Here is a 23,272-nt window from a genome sequence, read left to right as displayed (position 1 = left end):
CACCATTCACAGAGTGACCAGATCAGTTGTAACCATGGGACCGAGGGACCAGATCAGGTGTCACCATGGACCAAGGGACCAGATCAGGGGGTCACCATGGACCGAGGGACCAGATCAGGGGTCACCATGGACAGAAGGACCAGATGAGGTGTCACCAGGGGACCGAGGGACCAGATCAGGGGACACCATTCACAGAGTGACCAGATCAGTTGTAACCATGGGACCGAGGGACCAGATCAGGTGTCACCATGGACCAAGGGACCAGATCAAAAGTCGAGACCAGATCAGGGGTAACCATGAACCGAGGGACCAGATCAGGTGTCATTATGGACCGAGGGATCAGATCAGGGGTCACCGTGGACCGAGGGACCAGATCAGGGGGTCACCATGGACTGAGGGACCAGATCAGGTGTTACTATAGACAGAGGGACCGAATCAGGGGCCACCATGGCCCGAGAGACCAGATCAGGGATCACAAGGGGACCGAGGGACAGGATCAGGGGTCACCATGAACTGCGGGACCAGATCAGGGGTCACCAAGGGACCGTGGGACCAGATCAGGGGTCACCATGGACTGGGGGACCAGATCAGGTGTCACCATAGACGTGGGACCAGATCAGGTGTCACCATGGACTAAGGGACCAGATCAGGGATCACCAGGGGACCGAGGGACCAGATCAGGGGTCACCATGAACCGATGGACCAGATCAGGTGTCACCTGGGGACTGAGGGACCAGATCAGGGGTCACCATGGACCGAAGGACCAGATCAGGTGTCACCATGGACCTTGGGGCCAGATCAGGGGTCACCACGGGACGGAGGGACCAGATCAGGGGTCACCATGGACCGAGGGACCAGATCAGGTGTCATTATGGACCGAGGGATCAGATCAGGGGTCACCGTGGACCGACGGACCAGATCAGGTGTCACCATGGGACGGAGGGACCAGATCAGTGGTCACCATGAACCGATGGACCAGATCAGGTGTCACCTGGGGACTGAGGGACCAGATCAGGGGTCACCATGGACCGAAGGACCAGATCAGGTGTCACCATGGACCTTGGGGCCAGATCAGGGGTCACCACGGGACGGAGGGACCAGATCAGGGGTCACCATGGACCGAGGGACCAGATCAGGGGTCACCACGGGACGGAGGGACCAGATCAGGGGTCACCATGGACCGAGGGATAAGATCAGGGGTCACCATGGACCGAGGGACCAGATCAGTGGTCACCACTGGACGGAGGGACCAGATCAGGGGTCACCATGGACCGAGGAACCAGAGCAGGGGTCAACAGGGGACCGTGGGACCAGATCAGGGGTCACCATGGACTGGGGGACCAGATCAGGTGTCACCATAGACGTGGGACCAGATCAGGTGTCACCATCGACTAAGGGACCAGATCAGGGATCACCAGGGGACCGAGGGACCAGATCAGGGGTCACCAGGGACAGTGGGACCAGATCAGGTGTCACCATGGGACCGAGGGACCAGATCAGGTGTCACCATGGGACCAATGGACCAGATCAGGTGTCCCCAGGGGACAGAGGGATCATATCAAGTGTCACTATGGGACCAAGGGACTAGATCAGGGGTCACCATGGACCGAGGGACCAGATCAGGGGTCATAATGGGCCCATGGGACCAGATCAGGGGTCGCCAGATGAACGAGCGACCAGATTAGGGGTCACCATGGACCGAGGGACCTGATCAGGGGTCACAATAAACTGAGGGACAAGATCAGGGGTCACAATGGACCGAGGGATCAAATCTGGGGTCACCATGGACCGAGGGACCAGATCAGGGGTCACAATGGACCGAGGGACCAGATCAAAGGTCACCAGGGGACCGAGGGACCAGATCAGGGGTCAACATGGTACCGAGGGACCAGATCAGGTGTCACCCTGGACCGAGGGACCAGATCAGGGGTCACCAGGGGACCGAGGGACCAGATCAGGTGTCACCTGGGGACCGAGGGGGCCAGATCAGGGGTCACCATGGGACTCAGGGACCAGATTAGATGTCACCATGGACCGAGGGACCAGATCAGGGGTCACCAAGGGACCGAGGGACCAGATCAGGTGTCACCAGGGGACCGAGGGACCAGATCATGTGTCACCATGGACCGAGGGACCAGATCAGGGGTCACCAGGGGACCGAGGGACCAGATCAGGTGTCATCTGGGGATCGAGGGGGCCAGATCAGGGATCACCATGGGACTCAGGGACCAGATCAGGTGTCACCATGGACCGAGGGACCAGATCAGAGGTCACCAGGGGACCGAGGGACCAGATCAGGTGTCACTAGGGGACCGAGGGACCAGATCAGGTGTCACCATGGACCGAGGGACCAGATCAGGGCCGGGTCACCAAGGGACCGAGGGACCCGATCAGGGGTCACCGGGGGACCAAGGGACCAGATCAGGGGTCACCGGGGGACCGAGGGACCAGACCAGGTGTCACCATGGACCGAGGGACCAGATCAGTGGTCACCAAGGGACCGCGGGACCAGATCAGGTGTCACCATGGACCGAGGGACCAGATCAGTGGTCACCAAGGGACCGAGGGACCAGATCAGGGGTCACCGGGGGACCGAGGGGCCAGATCAGGGGTCACCAGGGGACCGAGGGAGCAGATCAGGTGTCACCAGGGGACCGAGGGACCAGATCAGGTGTCACCATGGACCGAGGGACCAGATCAGGGCCGGGTCACCAAGGGACCGAGGGACCAGATCAGGGGTCACCGGGGGACCAAGGGACCAGATCAGGGGTCACCGGGGGCCGAGGGACCAGACCAGGTGTCACCATGGACCGAAGGACCAGATCAGTGGTCACCATGGGACCGAGGGACCAGATCAGGTGTCACCATGGACCGAGGGACCAGATCAGGGGTCACCAGGGGACCGAGGGACCAGATCAGGGGTCACCAGGGGACCGAGGGGCCAGATCATGGGTCACCAGGGGACCGAGGGACCAGATCAGGGTTCACCAGAAGACCGAGGGGGCCAGATCAGGTGTCACCAGGGGACCGAGGGACCAGATCAGGGTTCACCAGGGGACCGAGGGAACAGATCAGGGTTCACCAGGGGACCGAGAGACCAGATCAGGTGTCACCAGGGGACCGAGGGACCAGATCAGGGGTCACCAGGGGACCGAGGGGGCCAGATCAGGTGTCACCAGGGGACCGAGGGACCAGATCAGGGGTCACCAGGGGACCGAAGACCAGACCAGGTGTCACCATGGACGGAGGGACCAGATCAGGGGTCACCAGGGGACTGAGGGACCAGATCAGGGGTCACTATGGGACCGTGGGACCAGAACGGGGAGTCACCAGGGGACCGAGGGACCAGATCAGGGTTCACTAGGGGACCGTGGGACCAGATCAGGGGTCACCAGGGGACCGTGGGACCAGATCAGGTGTCACCATGGACCGAGGGACCTGATCAGGGTTCACCAGGGGACCGAGGGACCAGATCAGGTTTCACCAGGGGACCGAGGGACCAGATCAGGTGTCACCAGGGGACCAAGGGGGCCAGATCAGGGGTCACCAGGGGACCGAGGGGGCCAGATCAGGTGTCATCACGGATACAAGAAACAGTAGAAATACCAGAATAATGTAAGACAATCAATAAAGTGCAATATATTAAAAAGGAACAGACATGAGACATCAACGTTACTTAAAAATCCCCTAATGTGATGGATCATAAGAATAGACACTTGGCAACAGATCATTTGTAGAGATTAGTCCTTTTTAATGCAATATTTGCATGGGTTTAGAGACGGAAAATCTTGACTCATAATCCTTTTAGGATTCTCGGAGCTTTGAACTGCGATCATACTAGATGAAGAATTTCAGAAAATGAAAAAGCTTACTGTGTTTTCTTTGAAAAGTAATTGGCACGGGACCAAAACGCTGCAAGAAGTATTACAAACGTGTCAGGCATCATCCACCACTGGGTGGTGGATGATGGCTGACGTGACGCCCCCTTCCCCTTTCCTAATAAGGCTTCTCATCCATCCCATTTGATATCTTCCCACCACTTTCCTCGGCGGGAAAGAAGCCTAATCTTCCCCTCCTATACCCTTCTACCAAACTAGTCAACCACCCACCTGCCCCGTAACTATGTTTCACATTAATATCTACCAAACCACAACCACTCCAAGGCACATTCATCCCTCTTCACTCCTACCACATCCATCCCACCCTCATCCATCTATCCTACCCAATTAGCTCCGAGCCTCATTCACAACGACCCGTAAAGTTCACTGCTAGTATCACTTCACGAGCCGTCAACGACAAAGCTGATGATACAGAATCTTTTGTGTCAATGTTTGCCGATGACGCGAAGGTGTGGAAGAGACTCACGACTTTAACCCAAATAATTAAAACTCAAGAAAATGGCGACAGGCACAAAAAGGCTACAAAGACAACAAATAAAATAACGAAAGGAAGGAAGTTACAGAGTGCTGAGGCTCTCCCACTGCCGCACTAACACTTGAGTGTTAAGGTGTTCAGACCCGTATGAAGGTCTGAGGGCCAGATTCACGAAAGCACTTACGAACTTGTACATCTTTCCTCAATCTTTGACGGCTTTGGTTACATTTATTAAACAGTTTACAAGCATGAAAGCTTCCAAGTCAAATGTTCTTATTGTTATAAACAGCCTCTTGGTGCTTAGGAGCTCTTTAACTGTTAAATAATTGGAAACAAAGCAGCCAAAGATTGAGAAAAGATGTACATGGTTCGTAAGTGCTTGCGTAAGTGCTTTCGGGAATCTGGCCCTGAGCCATCACGCACTCTCTCTCACTCACACTCACAAATGAACTCATTGCAAATTAATTTTCTTACATTTTGTGCAGTGAAAAGTTACAGTTAAATGGTCCAGTAACGTGCTGTTTCTTTTAATGGTGAACAACACACAACCAAGTGGCACTGTAAAATAGCACACACACGAAGTGAATGTTCTATAAACAAGGAAATGAACTGCCAGACGAGCTCGGCAGAGTTGTTCAAACTCTCGCCAGCAGAACTGTTGACGTGTGTTGGGAGGGTGACGTACTGTGCCTGGTAGTTCAGTCTGGGGTTGTCTGGTGGTGCACCGTGCCTGGTAGTTCAGTCTGGGGTTGTCTGGTGGGGTACCGTGCCTGGTAGTTCAGTCTGGGGTTGTCTGGTGGGGTACTGTGCCTAGTAGTTCAGTCTGGGTTGTCTGGTGGTGTACTGTGCCTGATAGTTCAGTCTGGGGTTGTCTGGTGGGGTACCGTGCCTGGTAGTTCAGTCTGGGGTTGTCTGGTGGTGTACGTACCTGATAGTTCAGTCTGGGGTTGTCTGGTGGGGTACCGTGCCTGGTAGTTCAGTCTGGGGTTGTCTGGTGATGTATTCAGTTCCTCTCACACTTCCTTGTCGTTTGTAGTGAATCCGTCTGCCCCTATCCTCAATTTCATTACCTGTTCCTTTACTGTTGTTTTTCTCCTGATGTGGCTGTGCAGCAATTTAGGCTGAGTCTTTGACTTGCTTGTGATGTCATTTTCGTATTGCCCTTCTACCCTTCTTCTCAACATGATATATTCATTCCTGGCACTCTAGTATCTTTCATCAGCTCTCAAGTGTCCTGTTATTTCTATAGTTTTTCCACGCCGTTTTACTTTGCTACTTAGCTAGCTCACATCTCTGGTTAAACTATGGGGTTCTCATCTGCATTTCGTTGTTTTCCTTTTGGACTGGGACAAACTTGTTTGCTGTCTCCGTACACTTCTGCGTGATGAAGTCCATCATGTCCTGGGCCGTACTTTCCTCTGAGCTCTGTTTCTCATGTTATATCTGTTAGGAATTTCCTAATCTCTTCATAGTTTCCCTTTCGGAATGTCAGTCTTTTGTTTTCAGTTCTCGTCCTCTAGTTCCTTAACCCTTCTTCAACCAGATACTCAAGCGTCAGTACATTGTGGTCGCTTTTTCCTACTGAGGCCTCGAAACCGATATCCCTTATGTCGGAGTCGTTCAGAGTGAAGACCAGGTCGAGTCTCACTGGTTCATCGTTTCCTCTCATCCTTGTGGGTTCCCTGACATACTGGCTTAGAAAATTTTCTGTCGGTACCTGCATTAGTTTGGCTCTCCATGTATCCTCACCTCCATGCGGTTCCTTGTTCTCCCAGTCTATCCTTCCAGGATTGAAGTCCCCATGATGAGCTAGATGGAATCTATATCTACAGGCAGCAGAGGCTGCTCTCTCAATTATAGTGTTAACTGCCATGTTGTTGTTGTCATACTCTTGCCTGGGCCTTCTGTCATTGGGTGGAGGGTTGTATATCACTGCTACTGCTATTCTTGGTCCTCCCATTGTCATGGTGCCTGCTATGTTGTCTCTGAATCCCTCCTGAATGTGTGTGTGCTCACCTAGTTGTGTTTGCGGGGGGTTGAGCTCTGGCTCTTAGGTCTCGCCTCTCAACCGTCAATCAACAGGTGTACAGATTCCATAGCCTATTGGGCTTGATCATATCTACACTTAAAACTGTGTATGGAGTCAGCCTCTACCACATCACTTCCTAATGCATTCCATTTGTCAACCACTCTGACACTAAAAAAGTTATTTCTAATATCTCTGTGGCTCATTTGGGCACTCAGTTTCCAGTGCCCAGACATGTGTGTGTGTACTCACCTATTTGTACTCACCTATTTGTGCTTGCAGGGGTTGAGCTTTGGCTCTTTGGTCCCGCCTCTCAACTGTCAATCAACTGGTGTACAGATTCCTGAGCCTACTGGGCTCTATCATATCTACATTTAAAACTGTGTATGGAGTCAGCCTCCTTCACATCACTGCCTAATGCATTCCATCCATTAACTACTCTGACACTGAAAAAGTTCCTTCTAACGTCTCTGTGGCTCATGTGGGTACTCAGTTTCCACCTGTGTCCCTTTGTTCGCGTCCCACCAGTGTTGAATAGCTCATCCTTGCTTACCCGGTCGATTCCTCTGAGGATTTTGTAGGTTGTGATCATGTCTCCCCTTACTCTTCTCTCTTCCAGTGTCGTAAGGTGCATTTCTCGCAGCCTTTCCTCGTAACTCATGCCTCTTAGTTCTGGGAGTAGTCTAGTGGCATACCTTTGGACTTTTTCCAGCTTCGTCTTCTGCTTGACAAGGTACGGGCGCCAAGCTGGGGCCGCATACTCCAGGATTGTGTGTGTGTGTGTGTGTGTGTGTGTGTGTGTGTGTGTGTGTGTGTGTGTGTGTGTGTGTGTGTGTGTGTGTGTGTGTGTGTGTGTGTGTGTCTGTGTGTGTGCTCACCTAATTGTACTCACCTAATTGTGCTTGCAGGGGTTGAGCTTTGTCTCTTTGGTCCCGCCTCTCAACTGTCAATCAACTGGTGTACAGATTCCTGAGCCTATTGGGCTCTATCATATCTACACTTGAAGCTGTGTATGGAGTCAGCCTCCACCACATCACTTCCCAATGCATTCCATTTGTCTACTACTCTGAAACTGAAAAAAATCTTTCTAACGTCTCTATGACTCACTTGGGCACTCAATTTCCAAATGTGTCCCCTTGTGCGTATGCCCCTTGTGTTAAAAAGTTTGTCTTTATCTACCCTATTAATTCCACTGAGAATCTTGAATGTGGTGATCATGTCCCCCCTAACTCTTCTGCTTTCCACCGAAGTGAGGTTTAATTCCCGTAGCCTCTCCTCGTAGCTCATACTTCTCAGCTCGGGTACTAGTCTGGTGGCAAACCTTTAAACCTTTTCCGTTTAGTCTTATGCTTGACTAGATATGGACTCCATGCTGGAGCCGCATACTAGAGGATTGGTCTGACATATGTGGTATATAATGTTCTGAAAGATTCCTTACACAAGTTTCTAAAGACCGTTCTTATGTTAGCAAACCTGTCATATGCCGCTGATGTTATCCTCTTGACATGAGTTTAAGGGGACAGGTCTGGCGTGATATCAACCCCCAGGTCTTTCTCTCTCTCTCTGACTCTTGAAGTATTTCATCTCCCAAATGATACCTTGTATCCGGTCTCCTGCTCCCTACACATATCTTTATTACATTACATTTGCTTGGGTTTAACTCTAACAACTATTTGTTCGACCATTCCTTCAGCTTGTCCAGGTCTTCTTGAAGCCTCAAGCTGTCTTCCTCTGTCTTAATCCTTCGCATAACTTTGGCATCGTCAGCAAACATTGAGAGGAATGAGTCTATACCCTCCGGAAGATCATTTACGTATATCAGAAACAGGATTGGTCCTAGTAAAGAGCCCTGTGGGACTCCACTGGTGACTTCACGCCAATCTGAGGTCACACCTCTCACTGTAACTCTCTGCTGCCTATTGCTTAGGTATTCCCTTATCCACTGGAGAGCCCTACCAGTTACTCCTGCCTGTTTCTCCAGCTTATACATCAGCGTTTTATGGGGTAGTGTGTCAAAGGCTTTCCGACAAACCAAAAAAATGCAGTCCGCCCATCTTTCTCTTTCTTCCTTAATCTTTGTCACCTAATCGTAGAATGTGCGTGTGTGTGTGTGTGTGTATTCACCTAGTTGTGCATGCGGGGGTTGAGCCCTGCTCTGTCGGCCCGCCTCTCAACTGTCAATCAACTGTTTCTACTACTACTTTTCTTTTCCACACCACACTACACCACACACACACACACTCCAGGAAGCAGCCCGTGATAGCTGACTAAGTCCCAGGTACCTCTATAGTTCTAGGTAACAGGGGCATAGGGTGATAGAAACTCTGCCCATCGTTTCTCGCCGGCGCTCGGAATCGAACCCGGGACCACATGATCACGAGTACAGCGTGCTGTCCGCTCGGCCACCGGCACCACCGGCACCGCCGGCTGTGTGTGTGTGTGTGTGTGTGTGTGTGTGTGTGTGTGTGTGTGTGTGTGTGTGTGTGTGTGTGTGTGTGTGTGTGTGTGTGTGTGTGTGTGTGTGTGTGTGTGTGTGTGTGTGTGTGTGTGTGTGTGTGTGTGTGTGTGTGTGTGTGTGTGTGTGTGTGTGTGTGTGTGTGTGTGTGTGTGTGTGTTTGTGTGTGTGTGTGTACTCACCTAATTGAACTCACCTAATTGTGCTTGCGGGGGTTGAGCTTTGGCTCTTTGGTCCCGCCTCTCAACTGTCAATCAACTGGTGTACAGATTCCTGAGCCTACTGGGCTCTATCATACCTACATTTGAAACTGTGTATGGAGTCAGCCTCCACCACATCACTTCCTAGTGCATTCCATTTATTAACTACTCTGACACTGAAAAAATTCTTTCTAACGTCTCTGTGGCTCATCTGGGTACTAAGTTTCCACCTGTGTCCCCTTGTTCGTGTCCCACCCGTGCTGAAGAGTTTGTCTTTGTCCACCCTGTCAATTCCCCTGAGAATTTTGTAGGTGGTTATCATGTCTCCCCTTACTCTTCTGTTTTCCAGGGATGTGAGGTTCAGCTCCTTTAGCCTTTCCTCGTAGCTCAATCCTCTCAGTGTGTGTGTGTGTGTTTTCACATTCATTTGAGGCTGTGTATGTGTTCTATACTGTTCTGTCCACATTGTTTCTTATTCCAATTACTCTGCCGCAATTGATACAAGTGGATGAATCAATAACCTATTTGCCATGTTCTTGGAAAATATGCTATGAGGTTGTTTCCAGGGTGCTATTGATCACTGCCAGTATCACTCTCTCTCTCTCTCTCTCTCTCTCTCTCTCTCTCTCTCTCTCTCTCTCTCTCACACACACACACACACACACACGCACACACACACACACACACACACACACACACACACACACACACACACACACACACACACACACACACACACAAATCCCCAGGAAATCAGTAGGTATGTATCCAGTGTGTTTGTATGTGTGATGTGTTTATTTAGTATTTACTATTTGTGACTGCAGGATCGACCCTGTTTCCTCTTGGACCCCGCCTTGCTAAGAGTCGGTTGTCTTATGTATTGACTCTGGACCTATTTTTTATCCGTCAAGTCTACTACGTAGTTCTCACACACACACATATCCCCAGGATGCAGCCTGTGGCAGCTCTCTAACTCCCTGGTAATTCTATCTCTATTTCTCTTTCCTTTTTCTCTCCCGCACGCGATCTTCTCTCTGACTCTCACTTGCTCGCTCACAAACATTTCTTCGCTCTCACGTTGACTGACTCTTTGAACCGTAAAATAAGTCTCTCAAAACCCAACACTATCCATGCAACTTTGGGCACCACTGATCATCTATAACTTTGTGCAACATTGCTCAATCTAACAAGGCAGTCTAAACGAGGCTCAAATCTGCCCTTCTAACAAGGCTCAATAGCGTCAATCTAACTGCCTAACACCATCCATCTCTCAGCCCACCACTGCCCACCAAACGACCCCTAATATTACCCATCTAAACAAGGTCCAACAATGCCCATCTAACAAAGGTAAACACAGAACATTTAACACGGGACAACACCCCCCCGTCTACTGGGCCTAACACATGCTGCCTGTCATACAAGCTTTTTGATTCTATTACGCTGGATAAATTACCTTCCATTAAAGCATTTTCAGTCCAACCAGAATTTTATGAAGGATTCTCATTTTTACCACTCCTGGCAAAGAGCTCTTCGTTAATGGTAATTGTCAACGATGATTGCTCCGATCCAATTAGCCTCGTAATCAATTTCCTGTCGCTTGCCCCATCCAATACCCCCCCCCCCCCCCCACCACCACCCGGGCCCTGGTACCCCTTACCCGGCATCCCCTCTACTCCAGCACCATGTACTGATTAATCTGATCGATGCCCCCACCCAAATGATGCACACCCCCACCCCACCCCAACATCTACCACCTCTCACCCCTCCCCCCCTACCACATTCTGACCGATGACCCTACCCAAATGATCCACCCCCACCCCACCCCAACATCTACCACCTCTCACCCCTCCCCCCCTACCACATTCTGACCGATGACCCTACCCAAATGATCCACCCCCACCCCACCCCAACATCTACCACCTCTCACCCCTCCCCCCCTACCACGTTCTGACCGATGACCCTACCCAAATGATCCACCCCCACCCCACCCCAACATATATCTACCACCTCAACCCCCCCCCCCCTACCACGTTCTGACCGATGACCCCACCCAAATTATCCACCCCCAACCCAATCTCCAAAATATCTACCTTCCTCCCTACCAGGTCCTGATCAACGCCCCCACCCCTGGCGTAGTGCCGTCTACCCACCCAAGCTGACCCCCTCACACCCTAATCCCAGCACATACCCCACAACTCTACCTAAATAGTGCACATGTTCTGATAGAAAATGTCTCATTTAAATAGTAACGTTTTGAGAATTAAACGCCACACTCTCTCTAAGCTATGAATATTGGCGCAACAAAACAAATCAAATATTCAATATTTCCTTATGTTAAATTCACCAGCCTGTGAAATATGTTTGGGCGTATATTAGTGGAAGGAACATGCCTTATAAATAACTAGATTTTGTATAGTATTTCTCAAGTTGATGAAACGGCTGTTCACTATGCCTTATTTTATCAGCTATTTCCATATCAAGTTATATTTTATTAAAACTTACGCTCACCTCACTGCTAAGCACTCACCTTATTGTTAAGAATCGTTTAACTTTTGCCAGATAAATTTCTTACCAACCATTAATAATTTGGTATTTCTTTAATTGTCTTTATATTCTACTAACTGCAGGGTGTAAATTCAGTGAATATGACGTTTCCACCGCCACCAACTAGATATCATGCCGGGAAGAGATAATTGGCAAATCACATTATGCAACAAGCTCATTGCGAATGTAAATTGCATAACTTAGAGACTGTATCTGTAGTGTAACGAACCACTGTCCTTATATAGATTAAACTGTGTACCTAGGTTATCGTGACAGTAACTTGTTTAGTTAACTGAATTTGGGGATCAGTTCACAAGTACATTATGTGCCTCTGTAACACTTATCCACTACCGCGCACATGATGGCCACGAAGTGCATAATTAGTGAACTAAAGTAATCTTCTTGCAGAAATTGGCACTATTTATACTGTTTCTGTCTTGGGATTGTTGATTCTCATTGTAAATTCACTTATATTTCAGTATTAGCTGTACCCGGTTACGCGTTGCTGTTGCTCTGCAACGCATGTGCGCTGCTGAGCAACAGCAACGTTCCCCCTGTCTCCCAGTCCTCTCAACCATTATCCCCTCCTCCCCGTTCCCTCTTTCTTGCAACCATTCCTCACTCCCCCGTTCGGAGTCGACTGCTAGGAGCCGTGGAGTGAGGACGTATACCGACCCTCTGTGGCTGTTGGGGTTGTTTACCGTTTTGGTCGCCAGGTGGTGTGGGCATCTCTGCCCTCCCCGTTTTGTTGCCTGCCTGGCTGCATGCTGACGTGGCGGTTCTGACATGGGGGGCCATCTTCCTCTTGTTGTGCGTGTGAATTCTGTGTGCCTGGAGTTCACTTGTAAGGCTGGTTATACGACCAACGAGATGGTGATGTGTGACATGCTTTGTATTCCGGTGGAGGCTATTTACAGTGTAGAGCTTGTTACAGCTCACTGGGTTGTTATTAAATTCGTGAGGGAGGAGGAGTACTGGGACTTCCTCCGTCGGTACGAGGGGCGTACGTTGCCGTTGCCGGATGATGCCGGCTCTGTGGCGATTTCGGACCGCAGTGGTGCCCTGACTTAGGTCAGTGTCCATGGTGCGCCCCTGGAGTTCCCTTCTCCAGCGTTACTTCGGGGGGTTTGTTACTGTTGTCAGCGTGCGGGTGAACATGCTCTCATCTGGGCGGTGTGCTGGGAGGTGAATGAACATTCGCACGTTGGGGATGCTCCTGCGGTTGGATATACCTTCTTCTGTCCGGCTTATGGGATACTACGTCCGGGTGTATTATGCCCGGCAGCCTCATACCTGTTTCCGGTGTGGCCTGTTGGGGCATCAGGCTGCCGGATGCTCTAAGGCCCCAGCTGCTCCTGTCAACTTGTTCCAAGAAGAGGATTTCCCGCCGCTCCCACTGGAGGCAGTCTCCGGTGGTGATGATGAGGAGGTGCGTGTCCCGTTTGCTGCTGCAGCTCCCCCGGTGATGTCTGACGTTCCTCTGATTGTTGCCGACCCTCCTCCGGGTACTGCCGGTACCGTCGGTTGGTCTGACTGATCCTGTCGCTGTCCCAGCTGCTCCCGTGGGCCTTCCTGGAGCTCCCTGTGTGTCGTCGCTGTCTTCTCCCTCGTCTTCTGATGCTGTGCCTGGCCCCGTGTCCGTGACTCGGGTCCCGGATGTGCTGGGTGGGGGGAGGGGGGTTGCTGCGGAGCCTTCTGCTGTATGTGACCCGGTTCCCCCTGTGGTAGAGGCTGCTGCCGTTCTGTGTCGGGCGTCGTTTCATCCGGCTCGTGGTATCCGTGTTTCTGGGTCACTTATCGGCTCTGACGATATCCGACCGGTGCCAAAACGTTCCCGGCGTTCGTCTTCTGCCTGGGCCGACGTTGGTGACTTCAGTGACTGCGGGTTTTCTGGTATTGACGGTGTGGATATGGATACGTCAATGTCTCCGCAGTTCGTTGTGGCGGAGGTCCATGTCCCTGCTGGTGCTGGTGCCTGTGTGTCGGACGTGCCTTCGGTTCTTTCTCTGCTAGGGGACTCTCCGCAGTGGGGGGTGGTGGCTTCCGCTGCCAGGGATGGTGTGGACTCTGGTGCTGGGTGTGTCCTGGTGGTGATGTTACGGAAGGATGTGCGCCGTTCGGGTTCCCAGCTGTCGTCTGGTAGTGTGCCTGGGGTCGCAGGTACCCCTTTGGTGTGGGTGCACGTTGGGGCCCTGGGGGACGTGTTGCCAGCGTCTGTGATGCAGCTGGGTAACTGGTCGAAGATTGCCGAGTTACTGCTGTCTGACGGACTGGAGTACTTTCATGGTAGGCAAGTTTCCTTCCTGTGGGGGCGATTAGCGATTTCTCGCCTCATGAGTATTACCATCTGGGTCCCCTGTTTGCAGGTGTTTGTTGCCCCGGTTCCGGATGTTATGGCTTCCCTGGTGGATGGACGGGACCCTTTGCCAATGGGTGTTCTGAGAGGCGTTCAATGCACGGTTCCTGCGGGCCAGGTTCCCGGGCAAGTATGTGCTCTGATTTCCTGTGTATTTGCTCTATGACATGCTGTGTGCCCCTCTGGCTGTTTGTTTGCCCTGTTATATTTTGTGCTTCTGCCTCTCCCTTTGTGTGTTTCTTTGCCGTGTGGCATATTAGTTTCTAGTGCTTGGCGTCACTCGTTTCGCGTTTTGGCTTGGCATTTCGCCTTTCCTGCCTGCGCGATTCACCCTTCATGGGTTCGCTGGGGTGCATCCGATCCCGTGATCGTCGTCGCCTCTAACTCAACAACAACAACAACTCCCCCGTTCCCTCGTCCTCCCAACTATTCTCCCCCTCCCCAGTACCCTCGTCTTCCCCACTATCTCCCACATCCCAGTCCCCTTGTCCTCCCCACCAATCTTCATTCCCCTGTCCCCTCCTCCCCACCATCCCCTACCCCCCATCTCCTTGTTCTCTCCACCATCCCCCACTCCCATCCCCTCGTCCTCCCCACCATTCCCCACTCCCTTGCCCAATGCATTCCCAAATGAACTGATGTTCTAATAAGAAAATTGGGAATATCAAATGACTTGAAGTTCCCATCACTAAAATATAAGAAAAACAATTAAAAACGATATGAATAATAATGAACAAATAAAAAAAACTATACTTATGAAATGATCTGTATGATAAACAACGAAGCTCAATTCGAATGCAATGTCACTCAAAATAATTAAATCAAAATTAAAATAATTCGAAATCTATGAAAATTCAATTTTCCAATGAAATCGGAAACATTGAATTGGAATCAAAACATATTTAGTATAGCGTATGTGGCTATGCAACAGATGGCACTGTTTCTTAAAAAAAAGAATGTTTTTACCTGTCACAGGTGTAGCATCAATACTTATATTCACAAAATGAATGGTATGGTAAACAACATAGCTCATTTCCAACGCAATGTCACTCATAATAATTAAATCAAAATGAAAATAAATAAAAATGTATGAAAATTAGATTTGTCAATGCAATGGAAAACACTGAAAAGGAATTGTAAAATATTTAGTATAGCGTGTGTGGCTCGTACATGCAACAGATGGCAATGTTTCTTGAAGAAAAAAATAATTTTACCTGTCACAGGTGTGGCATGTATACTTATACCTACGAAATGAACGGAAACATTAAAATGGAATTCGTAACATATTTGGTATAGCGGTTGTGTTGCTATTACATGAAACAGATGGCGCTGTTTTTGAAAAAAAAAACATGGTTTTACCTGTCACAGGTGATGCATCTATATAGTAGATATATAAAAACACGCGCATATTCGAATGAAACGTTGTATCAGACTTTCAAAGCAATCGGTGAAGAACTTTGAGAGATTACAACGTGTGTTGCTGTTACGTCCAACAGATGGCGCTGTTTTTTGAAAAAACATGTTTTTACCTGTCACAGGTGATGCATCTATATAGTAGATATAAAAAAAAACATGCGCCTATTGGAATGCAACGTCGTGTCAAAATTTCAAAGCAATCAGTAAATAGGTTTCAAAGATTTTTATCACATGGAAAACGCATGAAAAAAACAGTTTTTCGAAGAAAGCATGTTTTTCCCCGTCACAGACGTGACATCTATATAGCATGTATATAAAAACTCACTCGGATGCGAATGGAACATTGTATGAAAATTTCAAAGCAATCGGTGAAGAACTTTCGGAAATTAGCGATTTTAAACAAACGAACATTTCCATTTTTATTTCTATAGATTATAATAAGGCCAATAAGCGACGTAGATGGAATGTGTAGCCATGAGTTCCTATTTAGATTTTAATTTGGTTAATAAGCTTAACATTCGTAAAGTAACTATTATGTTCACTTAAGAAAATATTAATATATATATATATATATATATATATATATATATATATATATATATATATATATATATATATATATATATATATATATATATATATATATATATATATACATATATATTATTAAATATGACCGAAAAAGTAAGATTAATAATTCTAACACGAATTTTCTCAATCTTTCGTACATTTCTATTCACTGTTGGAGGTATATCAAAAATCAATTCTCCAAAATTCATTTTTATTTCTAGTCTGACGTGACACGAGCGCGTTTCGTAAAACTTATTACATTTTCAAAGACTTTAGTTTACAAATACACAACTGAATAGAACTTACGCATCTCCGATTTTATATCTACATTTGAGTGAGGTGGATGGGGTGAGGTGGCATTAATAGGGTATTAACTTCATCAACACAAGACAGAACAAGAGGTGGCATTAATAGGGTATTAATTTCATCAACACAAGACAGAACACGAAACAATGGGTATTGAATAGAAGTGTTTGTAGAAAGACTATTGGTCCATATTTCTTGATGCTTCTATATAGGAGCGGAGTCTTGAGGTGGGTAGAATATAGTTGTGCATTAATTGGCTGTTGATTGCTGGTGTTGACTTCTTGATGTGTAGTGCCTCGCAAACGTCAAGCCGCCTGCTATCGCTGTATCTATCGATGATTTCTGTGTTGTTTACTAGGATTTCTCTGGCGATGGTTTGGTTGTGGGAAGAGATTATATGTTCCTTAATGGAGCCCTGTTGCTTATGCATCGTTAAACGCCAAGAAAGAGATGTTGTTGTCTTGCCTATATACTGGGTTTTTTGGAGCTTACAGTCCCCAAGAGGGCATTTGAAGGCATAGACGACGTTAGTCTCTTTTAAAGCATTCTGTTTTGTGTCTTGAGAGTTTCTCATGAGTAGGCTGGCCGTTTTTCTGGTTTTATAGTAAATCGTCAGTTGTATCCTCTGATTTTTGTCTGTAGGGATAACGTTTCTATTAACAATATCTTTCAGGACCCTTGCCTCCGTTTTACAAGCTGTGGAAAAGAAGTTCCTGTAAAATAGTCTAATAGGGGGTATAGGTGTTGTGTTAGTTGTCTCTTCAGAGGTTGCATGGTGTTTCACTTACCTTCTTATGATGTCTTCGACGAAACCATTGGAGAAGCCGTTGTTGACTAGGACCTGCCTTACCCTACAGAGTTCTTCGTCGACTTGCTTCCATTCTGAGCTGTGGCTGAGAGCACGGTCGACATATGCGTTAACAACACTCCTCTTGTACCTGTCTGGGCAGTCGCTGTTGGCATTTAGGCACATTCCTATGTTCGTTTCCTTAGTGTAGACTGCAGTGTGGAAACCTCCGCTCTTTTCCATGACTGTTTCATCTAGAAAGGGCAGCTTCCCATCCTTTTCCATCTCGTAAGTGAAACGCAGCACGGAACTCTGCTCAAATGCCTCCTTCAGCTCCTGCAGATGTCTGACATCAGGTACCTGTGTAAAAATGTCGTCAACATACCTGCAGTATATGGCCGGTTTCAAGTTCATGTCGACTAAGACTTTTTGCTCGATGGTACCCATGTAGAAGTTTGCAAACAGGACATCTAGGGGAGAACCCATGGCGACCCCATCTACTTGCTTATACATGTGCCCATCCGGGCACAAGAAGGGTGCCTCTTTAGTACAAGCTTGGAGTAGTTTCCTCAGAATATTTTCTGGTATGTCAAGAGGAGTACAGGCTGGATCACGATACACTCTGTCGGCTATCATCCCGATTGTCTCGTCCACAGGTACGTTGGTAAACAGCGATTCTACGTCCAACGAGGCTCTTATCCCTGTGTAGATATATGTAGATATTCTTATCCCAAATGTAGATATAAAATCGGAGATGCGTAAGTTCTATTCAGTTGTGTATTTGTAAACTAAAGTCTTTGAAAATGCAATAAGTTTTACGAAACGCGCTCGTGTCGCGTCAGACTAGAAATAAAAATTAATATTGGAGAATTGATTTTTGATTTACCTCCAACAGTGAAAAGAAATGTACGAAAGATTGAGAAAATTCGTGTTACAATTATTAATCTTACTTTTTCGGTCATATTTAATAATATATGTCTACAGGAAAGACTGCTACCAAAATATACATATATATATATATATATATATATATATATATATATATATATATATATATATATATATATATACATAATGAAATATATATATATATATATATATATATATATATATATATATATATATATATATATATATATATATATGTATATATATATATATATATATATATATATATATATATATATATATATATATATATATATATATATATATATATATATATATATGTCGTACCTAGTAGCCAGAACGTCCTTCTCAGCCTACAATGCAAGGCCCAATTTGCCTAATAAGCCAAGTTTTCATGAATTAATTGTTTTTCGGCAACCTAACCTACCTAACCTAACCTAACCTAACTTTTTCGGCTACCTAACCTAACCTAACCTATAAAGATAGGTTAGGTTAGGTTAGGTAGGGTTGGTTAGGTTCGGTCATATATCTACGTTAATTTTAACTTCAATAAAAAAAATTGACCTCATACATAATGAAATGGGTAGCTTTATCATTTCATAAGAAAAAAATTAGAGAAAATATATTAATTCACGAAAACTTGGCTTATTAGGCAAATCGGGCCTTCCATAGTAGGCCGAAAAGTGCGTTCTGGCTACTAGGTACGACATATATATATATATATATATATATATATATATATATATATATAAATATATGAGAACAAGCCTGAATGGTCCCCAGGACAATATGCAACTGAAAACTCACACCCCAGAAGTGACTCGAACCCATACTCCCAGGAGCAACGCAACTGGTATGTACAAGACGCCTTAATCCACTTGACCATCACGACCGGACATAATGAGGTGATAGCCGAGGCTATTTGAACCACCCCACCGCCGGCACTCGGATAGTAATCTTGGGCATAGCATTTTACCAAATCACCTCATTCTTTGGGGCACACGTGAGGAACACAAATGCGAACAAGCCTGAATGGTCCCCAGGACAATATGCAACTGAAAACTCACACCCCAGAAGTGACTCGAACCCATACTCCCAGGAGCAACGCAACTGGTATGTACAAGACGCCTTAATCCACTTGACCATCACGACCGGACATAATGAGGTGATAGCCGAGGCTATTTAAACCACCCCACCGCCGGCACTCGGATAGTAATCTTGGGCATAGCATTTTACCAAATCACCTCATTCTTTGGGGCACACGTGAGGAACACAAATGCGAACAAGCCTGAATGTTCCCCAGGACAATATGCAACTGAAAACTCACACCCCAGAAGTGACTCGAACCCATACTCCCAGGAGCAACGCAACTGGTATGTACAAGACGCCTTAATCCACTTGACCATCACGACCGGACATAATGAGGTGATAGCCGAGGCTATTTGAACCACCCCACCGCCGGCACTCGGATAGTAAGCTTGGGCATAGCATTCTACCCAATCACCTCATTCTTTGGGGCACACGTGAGGAACACAAATGCGAACAAGCCTGAATGGTCCCCAGGACAATATGCAACTGAAAACTCTGTTGCATATTGTCCGGTCGTGATAGTCAAGTGGATTAAGGCGTCTTGTACATACCAGTTGCGTTGCTCCTGGGAGTATGGGTTCGAGTCACATCTGGGGTGTGAGTTTTCAGTTGCATATTGTCCTGGGGACCATTCAGGCGTGTTCGCATTTGTGTTCCTCACGTGTGCTCCAAAGAATGAGGTGATTTGGTAAAATGCTATGCCCAAGATTACTATTCGAGTGCCGGCGGTGGGGTGGTTCAAATAGCCTCGGCTATCACCTCATTATGTCCGGTCGTGATGGTCAAGTGGATTAAGGAGTCTTGTACATACCAGTTGCGTTGCTCCTGGGAGTATGGGTTCGTGTCACTTCTGGGGTGTGAGTTTTCAGTTGCATATTGTCCTGGGGACCATTCAGGCTTGTTCGCATTTGTGTTCCTCACGTGTGCCCCAAAGAATGAGGTGATTTGGTAAAATGCTATGCCCAAGATTACTATCCGAGTGCCGGCGGTGGGGTGGTTCAAATAGCCTCGGCTATCACCTCATTATGTCCGGTTGTGATGGTCAAGTGGATTAAGGCGTCTTGTACATACCAGTTGCGTTGCTCCTGGGAGTATGGGTTCGAGTCACTTCTGGGGTGTGAGTTTTCAGTTGCATATTGTCCTGGGGACCATTCAGGCTTGTTCGCATTTGTGTTCCTCTCGTGTGCCCCAAAGAATGAGGTGATTTGGTAAAATGCTATGCCCAAGATTACTATCCGAGTGCCGGCGGTGGGGTGGTTCAAATAGCCTCGGCTATCACCTCATTATGTCCGGTCGTGATGGTCAAGTGGATTAAGGCGTCTTGTACATACCAGTTGCGTTGCTCCTGGGAGTATGGGTTCGAGTCACTTCTGGGGTGTGAGTTTTCAGTTATATATATATATATATATATATATATATATATATATATATATATATATATATATATATATATATATATATATATATACATATATATATATATATATATATACATATATATATATATATACATATATATATATATATATATATATATATATATATATATATATATATATATATATATATATATGCAGAAAATCCACATTACCATTTTCTGCATATATATATATATATATATATATATATATATATATATATATATATATATATATATATATATATATATATATATATATATATATATATATATATATATATATATATATATATATATATATATATAATTAAATATGACCGAAAAAGTAAGATTAATAATTCTAACACGAATTTTCTCAATCTTTCGTACATTACGCTTCACTGTTGGAGGTAAATCAAAAATCACTTCTCCAAAATTCATTTTTATTTCTAGTCTGACGCGACACGGGCGCGTTTCGTAAAACTTATTACATTTTCAAAGACTTCACAAATACACAACTGATTAGAACTTACGTATCTCTGCTATTATATCTACATTTGAGTGAGGTGGGAGGGATGATGTGGCATATAGTGATGTGGCATTAACACAAGACAGAACATGAGGGGATATTAATAGGGTATTAAAAGTATCAACACAAGACAGAACAGAAACAATGGGTATTGAATAGAAGTGTTTGTAGAAAGCCTATTGGTCCATATTTCTTGATGCTTCTATATTGGAGCGGAGTCTTGAGGTGGGTAGAATATAGTTGTGCAATAATTGGCTGTTGATTGCTGGTGTTGACTTCTTGATGTGTAGTGCCTCGCAAACGTCAAGCCGCCTGCTATCGCTGTATCTATCGATGATTTCTGTGTTGTTTACTAGGATTTCTCTGGCGATGGTTTGGTTATGGGAAGAGATTATATGTTCCTTAATGGAGCCCTGTTGCTTATGCATCGTTAAACGATGCATATATATATATATATATATATATATATATATATATATATATATATATATATATATATATATATATATATATATATTGCATATATATATAATATTATTGCATATATTATTGTTATAATATTGCATATATATATATATATATATATATATATATATATATATATATATATATATATATATATATATTGCATATATATATAATATTATTGCATATATTATTGTTATAATATTGCATATATATATATATATATATATATATATATATATATATATATATATATATATATATATATTGCATATATATATATAATATTATTGCATATATTATTGTTATAATATTGCATATATATATATATATATATATATATATATATATATATATATATATATATATATATATATATATATATATATAATATTATTGTTATAATATTGCATATATATATATATATATATATTGCATATATATATATATATATATATATATATATATATATATATATATATATGTATATATATATATATATATATATATATATATATATATATATATATATATATATATATATATAATATTATTGTTATAATATTGCATATATATATATATATATATATTGCATATATATATATATATATATATATATATATATATATATATATATATATATAATATTATTGTTATAATATTGCATATATATATATATATATATATTGCATATATATATATATATATATATATATATATATATATATATATATATATATATATATATGCAGAAAATCCCCATTACCATTACCATTTATTACCATTTATTATTTATTACCATTACCATAAGCATTACCAATTGTGGGGATTTCGTGGAACGGAATTTGATTGAGTCTGCTCTAATCAGTCAGTGTCCAAATCTTCTTAATGTTAGTACTGGAATGTACAAACTTGATCCATTTTTAAGTTATAATATTGCACAACAGTTTAAGAAACAACTCTGAAAGAGGCTTACAATGTCTCATTATAATTGTATATTCATACATTGTGTGTTCATGAGGCTTTTCTTTAATCTTTCATCCTTATTCTCTGACCGCTTAATCCTCTTTGACCATTCTAAGCTAAGCTATACCTGTTTTGGTTAATTACACCTGACCAACCCTAGGGATGGGTTGGTCAGGTGTCGGCCTATATATCCCCCTTCTCCCTTCTCCTTAGTCACCATCTGGTCACCATTTGGTCCGGGAGACATCTCCCGTCACGCAGGGTGCAGTCGCACCTCCACAGATCTCCAGTATCATCTATTGATACTGGTGATGGCTCAAAAGGGCCACCACTTACGAGCTATTCATGCCTGTGCCACCTTTTGGGTGGCTTCATCTTCATCTTAACACATTCACAAGGGAGACATCTCCCGTCATGCAGGGTGCATTCGCACCTCCAAAGATCTCCAGTATTAGCTCTTGATACTGGTAATGGCTTAAAATGGCCACCACTTACGGGCTATTTATGCCTGTGCCACCTTTTGGGTTGCTTCATCTTCATCTTAAAACACATTCACAAGGGAGACATCTCCCGTCATGCAGGGTGCATTCGCACCTCCACAGATCTCCAGTATCAGCTCTTGATACTGGTAATGGCTTAAAAGGGCCACCACTAACGGGCTATTCATGCCCGTGCCACCTTTTGGGTGGCTTAATCTTCATCAATCAATCAATCTCCTTAGTCAGTCTGGTGTTGACAAAGGCTTTAACAAAGCCGAAACGTTCACCTCATTTCGTATTTCTCTGTGGATTTTCCGCATAAAATGATCAGTGTTTTGTGATCGTCAATTGCATATATATATATATATTAGTATATTTTGGTAGCAGTCTTTCCTGTAGACA

At 45.1% G+C, this 23,272-nt stretch overlaps 2 protein-coding genes across 2 annotated transcripts; both read left to right on the top strand.

The window, feature by feature from the left end:
• The first annotated feature begins 697 nt into the window (after nucleotides 1-697).
• Nucleotides 698-1,588, top strand: LOC138354842 (eukaryotic translation initiation factor 3 subunit A-like). Its single transcript, XM_069309344.1, has one exon. The coding sequence runs from the start codon at nucleotides 698-700 to the stop codon at nucleotides 1,586-1,588; it is 891 nt and encodes a 296-aa protein (XP_069165445.1).
• Nucleotides 1,589-2,021: 433 nt separating this feature from the next.
• Nucleotides 2,022-3,278, top strand: LOC138354841 (eukaryotic translation initiation factor 3 subunit A-like). Its single transcript, XM_069309343.1, has one exon. The coding sequence runs from the start codon at nucleotides 2,022-2,024 to the stop codon at nucleotides 3,276-3,278; it is 1,257 nt and encodes a 418-aa protein (XP_069165444.1).
• Nucleotides 3,279-23,272: the final 19,994 nt, after the last annotated feature.

Source organism: Procambarus clarkii, chromosome 64 (assembly GCF_040958095.1).
Source record: "Procambarus clarkii isolate CNS0578487 chromosome 64, FALCON_Pclarkii_2.0, whole genome shotgun sequence".
Lineage (NCBI taxonomy): Eukaryota > Metazoa > Arthropoda > Malacostraca > Decapoda > Cambaridae > Procambarus > Procambarus clarkii.
Note: the sequence above shows the minus strand (reverse complement) of the source record. Positions and strands in the feature narration are given on the sequence as shown.

Bases quoted from the DNA above. Each gene is read 5' to 3' on its own strand.
- LOC138354841 (XM_069309343.1), top strand. From the start codon at position 2,022: ATGTCACCATGGACCGAGGGACCAGATCAGGGGTCACCAAGGGACCGA.
- LOC138354842 (XM_069309344.1), top strand. From the start codon at position 698: ATGGACCAGATCAGGTGTCACCTGGGGACTGAGGGACCAGATCAGGGG.